At 29.6% G+C, this 6,000-nt stretch overlaps 1 protein-coding gene across 1 annotated transcript; it reads right to left on the reverse strand.

Moving 5' to 3' along the window:
* Nucleotides 1–3,435: 3,435 nt before the first annotated feature.
* On the reverse strand, nucleotides 3,436–4,386 carry LOC100854539 (protein CYSTEINE-RICH TRANSMEMBRANE MODULE 9). The gene is made up of 3 exons (XM_003631682.3): nucleotides 4,087–4,386; nucleotides 3,805–3,955; nucleotides 3,436–3,586 (listed from the first exon to the last, which is right to left on the reverse strand). The coding sequence occupies exons 1-3, from the start codon at nucleotides 4,115–4,117 to the stop codon at nucleotides 3,541–3,543; spliced, it is 228 nt and encodes a 75-aa protein (XP_003631730.1). The 5' UTR covers nucleotides 4,118–4,386; the 3' UTR covers nucleotides 3,436–3,540.
* Nucleotides 4,387–6,000: the final 1,614 nt, after the last annotated feature.

Consider the following 6,000-nt stretch of genomic DNA (forward strand, 5'->3'; position numbering starts at 1 on the left):
TACTTAGGGTGTTATCTTTGACTTAATTATATACTACTAAGAATTAATGCCTAACATTTGAATAATTTTTGGAGGGTTTATTTTACATTTTTCCTTTTTTTTTTTTTTTTGGGAGGGTTTTAAATTAAGAGTCCGGTTGCCAGTAATTCTAGAAAACACTTTTAATATGAAAAATATTTTTAAAAAAAAGTTATGTTACAGATATTAAATATTTGTTTAACATGTTTAACCTTTTCTAAGTATATTTAAATGGTTCATTGATTAATAACCAAATTATAATTTAAAATTTCCAAGAAAAAAAAAAAGTTTTATATATATAATTTTTAGTCTAAATTTTTTATTTGTTTGATTTATAGTCATTAAATTTGCCCCTCCTTGATGCACTTCCTCAATCCGCAGCTGCTGTTGTGGCAATTAACCACTCAGTACTTCCAAGTTTCCAACAAATAATTTTTACGAAATTAATGGAACTTGAGCCATTCGTCTTCTATTTCAAAATAGCATGATGGTAAGCAACAGACAACAAAATTGAGTTGTCTTAACTTCAATTCATAGATAATACCAAAGCAATTTCAAACTGTGAAGTCATTTGAAATTGGAGAATTTCCTCCTAAGAATCCATTTCTGAGCAACTTAAGTCATGTTTAATATATCATGTTTGAACAAAGCTTAATCCTCTTAAACTTTAAGAAAGAAGCCAACGAGAGAGAAGTTAATAGCGAAAATCAAATTCAGGTTATGGGTAGAAGAATGCTTGGTTAGAATGATTGTTTGTATAATTTGTAGCTTTGAAACTTTGTTTAAAAGTATTGTAAGGTTTATATTACTATTGTTGCTCCTGTTGAGAGCCCTCAATTGCTTGAGACAAATTTTTCTATATTTTATATTTATTTTTAAATTCTAAAAAAAAAAATCATGGCTCTATTTAGAAACTATTCTTAAAAAGCGTTTTTAAATTTAGAAAACACGTTTGACAAACTTTAGATAAAAAAGAGTATTTTTGAAATTTTGTTCTAAAAATAAGTTGTTTTTAAGAAAAAATCTAAATGGATGTTTGATAAACCAACTTAATAATTTAAAGTAACTTAATAACTTAATTTAAGTCATTAAGTAAATTAAGTATATTTGATAAAATAACTTAATGGTATGACTTATAGTAAAAAACAATTTTAAGTAATAAGAAAAAATAATTAATATATTCTTAAGTCTACATCTTCATTTTACCTTTTTATTCTTATTTGCTCTAATTACCTTCATGATTTTTTTTGTTACGTCATGACCTCCATTGTTACTCAACCTCTTTTACCCTAGTTATAATTTATGAGAATAAATATGTTAATTTAATGATTTAAAATAAATTTTAAGTTAATTTTATCAAATAACCTTAATACTTGAAGTAAGAATAAAGTAATAAATTTTAAGTTAATAATTTAAGTATAATTTAATTTAAAGTCAACTTAAGTTATTAAGGAATAAGTATTAAGTTTTACCAAACAATATTTAGGTATTTTCAAATATCTTGCATATAATGTCCTAAGTAATAATTGAAAATATGGAGAATATTATGTAAATTGTTGCATTACTAATTTTTTAGGATCATTTTAAAAAGTGTTGCTAAACCTAACTGATCATTAGGGTTTTGAGTTGAAAGGGGTTTTGGATCGGCATTGAACCAAAAGATTGAACCGTCGAATTGGACAGAAATGGGGCGATTCGGTTCATCTAGCTCTTTGGGTTTTTAAATTTTTTTCCCGTCAAAAACAGGCCTCATTTACCAATGGGCCTAGCACCCTTCACGACCCAACCCTCCATGGCCCAATGGCCGGTTGTGATGCAGCTGAATGAGGGTTTTAAAGGCATTTTTTATGCTCTTGCCTTTCCAATGTGGGACAAGACGTACAAAACTAACTAATTTAAAAAACAATCAGCATTTATATATGTTATTCATTTGTTTGTGCGAGAGTTCTAAAAAACATAATAAAATCATCTCAAATACCAAATATTTTTTTAAACTTATAAGATAATAGGATATATATATAATTAATGACATAATACACTTCAATTTTCAATATGTAATATTATATATGTTTTATTTAATAAACTTTAAAATATTAATATATTTATATAAAAGATAAAAATAAATAAATATTATTGATTTTTTATTTTATTTATATTTATAATTTTTTAAAATTATATTTTATTTTAATAAAATATAAATTATACATTTATGATGTCACTGATTTAATCGCGGTTCAATCACTAATCCCATCACTGAATTATGAACTAATAACTTTTATGGTTCGTTATTGGTTCAATTTTAAAAACATTGGTTCTTATCATAAATATAAATATGTTTATAATTGTGTTGAAAGTTTTTTATATGTCCCAATATGAGATCGTCATTATCCTACCAATGATTCTTAAAAACTAAACTCATATTCCAAGTAGAGTTCTTGATGGTTGATCAATTAATCTCAAAAGAATTTAAGTATTTGTTAAAGAACATTAAATGCTATGTAGCGTGTGAAAACAAAGTATAGGTGTTGGTCAATATAAGCCTCTTGAAAAAAGGTAGCATGGAAGCTTAAATAAACCTATGTACTTACTTTTCATATTTAATGGATTTGTTTATAGTTCCATTGGACCATGATTTTAACATTTACGAGATTTCTATGAGACTTTATAGGCGATTTTACACATATATTGTGGGTCTTGTGATATAATTGGATTTTTCTACCACTCAAATTCCTAAATTCTCTTTAATTAATTAATGAAATTAGAAGTTGCTTAAAAAAATTAAATTTTTGGATTAATAAGCAGGAATACGTACATATTCATCATTCTCAATCTTGATAGTTTAGTTCCTAAATTAAGATTATCATATTTCTATTTAAATTTATTTAGAAAATTTCATTAAGTGTGTAATTGGCTTTTTGGACCTTCTGTAGTAAAAGTTACTTCTTTTTTTTTTTAATAGATTGGTATTAAAACATTTTTAAAAATTTATTTTTAAAGTTATTTATCATTAAATGCATTTTAGTTTTAAGTGTTCAAAAGAGTGTCATTACAAAAGACCTTTAAGACTTGAAAATAACAATAACTTTCTGGTATGATATGTGATTAGCCAAGTATCAAAATGGAAATCATTGTCTCTCCCATCATACAATTATTAAAGTGTATTTAGTACTAATTTTAGACAACGTTTCTAAACTTTTTAACACTTGAATAATAAAAATTTCTAACTTTAAAAATATTTGAAGTATTTTCTAAAATTACTATCAAACGAGTTATTAGTTTAACATCTGTTTGGATGCCAACAAAGTTTTGCATTTTCAGGCATAATTGGCTCATGTCAGAAATGGTTGAAAACAAAAAAAGAAAAAAATAGAAATCGATAAATGATGTTCATGATACAAAAGAATCAAACCAAGTAACTAATAATAATAATAATAATATTAGATATAAAAGCATACGAGCATACAATCAAATCACATATTTTATTTTTCCATACAACAAATTAAACACTCTTTCTCCGAATCCTCAGAAGCAAGCATCCAAAAGGCAGCAGCAACACATGCCAGCACAACTACAAATCGAAAATCAAATGCATCAGTCCTCTCCATTTCTACATACTCACATATGATCATAAAATCTAAAACGACACCAAGGAATTTTTGGAAGAAACCCAATAACGTAGTTGTAACCTTTAAAAATAATAATAATAATAATAATTTTGTGTCTGTAGATAAGCAATTGGAAATAATATATACACAAAACGAAGAGAACATAAAGCTTTTCACGTACCATCCTCTCCAGAATCCATCACCCTTGGCCTTTGATTCTACTGAAGCAGGATTTTGAGGGTAGCCATGACCATCTTTCATGGGATAATCGGCTGAAGGTGGAGCCACATGAGGTCCTCCCGGGTATGCTGCGGCAGGTGGTGGTGGATACACTGCGGTAGATAGAAAAGCAAATAAAGTACTGTGAGTTCATGAGAAATTGGAGACTCAAGGTCTAAGTTACCATTTCCAAGCAATCAAATGCAGCTTGGAAAAATAGGTGGAAGACTGAAAGTAAAGTTACCAGGAGGTTGGTGTTGATAGGAGTTACTCATGTTTGGAGAAAGCTTAATCCTCTGAAACTTCAGAAAGAAAAGAAAGAGAGAGAAGCAGCTATAGAGAAGAAGATGGAATTTAGATTGTGTGGAAGAGTGATTGAAGACAATAGCCTATATAGAAGGAAAAAGGCAGAGAAAGAAGGTGGAGTTGGTAATAGATAGACCAAGCTTACGTGAGCTGCGACAACGCGTGAGAAGTGGCCTTTCACCTTCCTGGTCCTTTCCCAGGCACAACTACTCTCTTTTTCCTTTTTTTATTGGGCATAGCCCTTCCCCACATATTCTCCTGCTCCTCTTCCTTCTTTTCCTTTTTTTTTTTTGTTTTTTCCCTTCTCTACTCTCTCATTAGGCTAGTTTCTGTCTTTAACCTAGCCCTACTCTATGGTTTCTGAAAAGAAGTTCTCATCTCAAGACCTAGAGGGGGACAAGAGGTGTGAATCAAAAACAGAATAGAATAATCCTAGAAAAAGTTGAATACATGTAGAAATCTCAACACCAAAAATATATTACAAGCACAAAGGAATTCTATGCACTGCAGATGTAGAATGATCCACACAATGTTCTCCGGCATCATTTTGCATCATATTCTTAACAAGCAAGGCAAAGGGAGATTTCAATTCAATCACATCCAATATGATATAATATCTAGTCATCCTTGACAAACAAAGTAATTACATATAAAAAAGAAAACTTATATCTCCAATACTTTCCCAATTGAAACAGCGAGAAGTTTGTTACGGATAAACCAATTCAATCCATAATCCCTGTCAAGAGATTCAAGGATGTATGCGATTGACATAACTGGAAAAAAGAGACTGAGCCAGTTGAGAGAATGGAGATTTTTTTACATGGAAAAACTCCAAAAAGATTGAGATAATTACAAGATATCCACACTCATTAAGATTAATTGAATACAATGATCAATTTAACTAGTCTGAATACTTTAATCCACCCAAAGACAACTTGTCTAGTGCACTTTGTTCCTCAGCTTCACACCATCTTCTTATGGCCAACATTTGTACGAGTGTTTGGTTAGGTTGGCAATTTTGGACAAAATTCTTAAGTGTCCCTAACTTAGTTTCTTCAAATCCTCATTGAACTACTTGCCTAATTAAACATGAGCAAGTTGTTGAATTTGCTAACGAATCAAGGTATGCAACTGAGGTTGGAATTTGATGAAATTGAATCAACATTGTTTTCAAATTGTGGTTTTCTTGAAATATTGTTTTGGGAATTGGAGAAGCATTTTGTTTACTAAGTATTCAACGTGCCTTATTCCAAGATCGATCCAACTCTAGGTTGGATCAATTTAGGTTGTAATTTCTAAATTTAATGTCATATGTTGGATCAAGGGTTTCCTTTCACATAAATAGCAAAAAAATTGCTTCCTGAAGAGTGGAGACACTATAGTCGTTTCCCCTTTGGTTATCTCCTTCCTTTCCTAATTTGGGGTGTTTGGTTGTCAAGAAAATCTAACTTTCCTACTATGTTCCAAATTGGTTTTTACGGATTTTCTTGAGAAAAAAAAAATATGTATGGGTTGATTCCTTCATTCATATTTTAATTTTAAAACTATTGGTTTGGGTAAAAACATGTTTTTCTTCTTGAGTGAGCTTCAAGAGGAGGTCAAGATCAAGCTTGGTCACAATGTCGAGTACATTCTGGAAGATGAAGGTATGTAGTTAAAGTGTAAAGGTGTTGGTCAAGTAGTCCATGAAGGATTGGAGAACTTAGGTAAAACCTTGTATACATTGTCTATTCTTCATATTGGAATCTTTGATCGATTGTAGGTCTATGGTTTTTTTATCTCTTCGAAGCTTTTCCACGTAAATTTTGGTGTCACTATCTTTCTTTCTCTTATTCTCCTTTTTTATGAATGT

This window comes from Vitis vinifera, chromosome 3, assembly GCF_030704535.1.
Source record: "Vitis vinifera cultivar Pinot Noir 40024 chromosome 3, ASM3070453v1".
NCBI lineage: Eukaryota > Viridiplantae > Streptophyta > Magnoliopsida > Vitales > Vitaceae > Vitis > Vitis vinifera.

Coding starts and splice junctions, on each gene's coding strand:
- LOC100854539 (XM_003631682.3), bottom strand. CDS start 4,117: ATGAGTAACTCCTATCAACACCAACCTCCTG. Junction 3,956..4,086: donor CTATCAACACCAACCTCCTG/GTAACTTTACTT, acceptor TATCTACCGCAG/TGTATCCACCACCACCTGCC. Junction 3,587..3,804: donor GATGGATTCTGGAGAGGATG/GTACGTGAAAAG, acceptor TTCGATTTGTAG/TTGTGCTGGCATGTGTTGCT.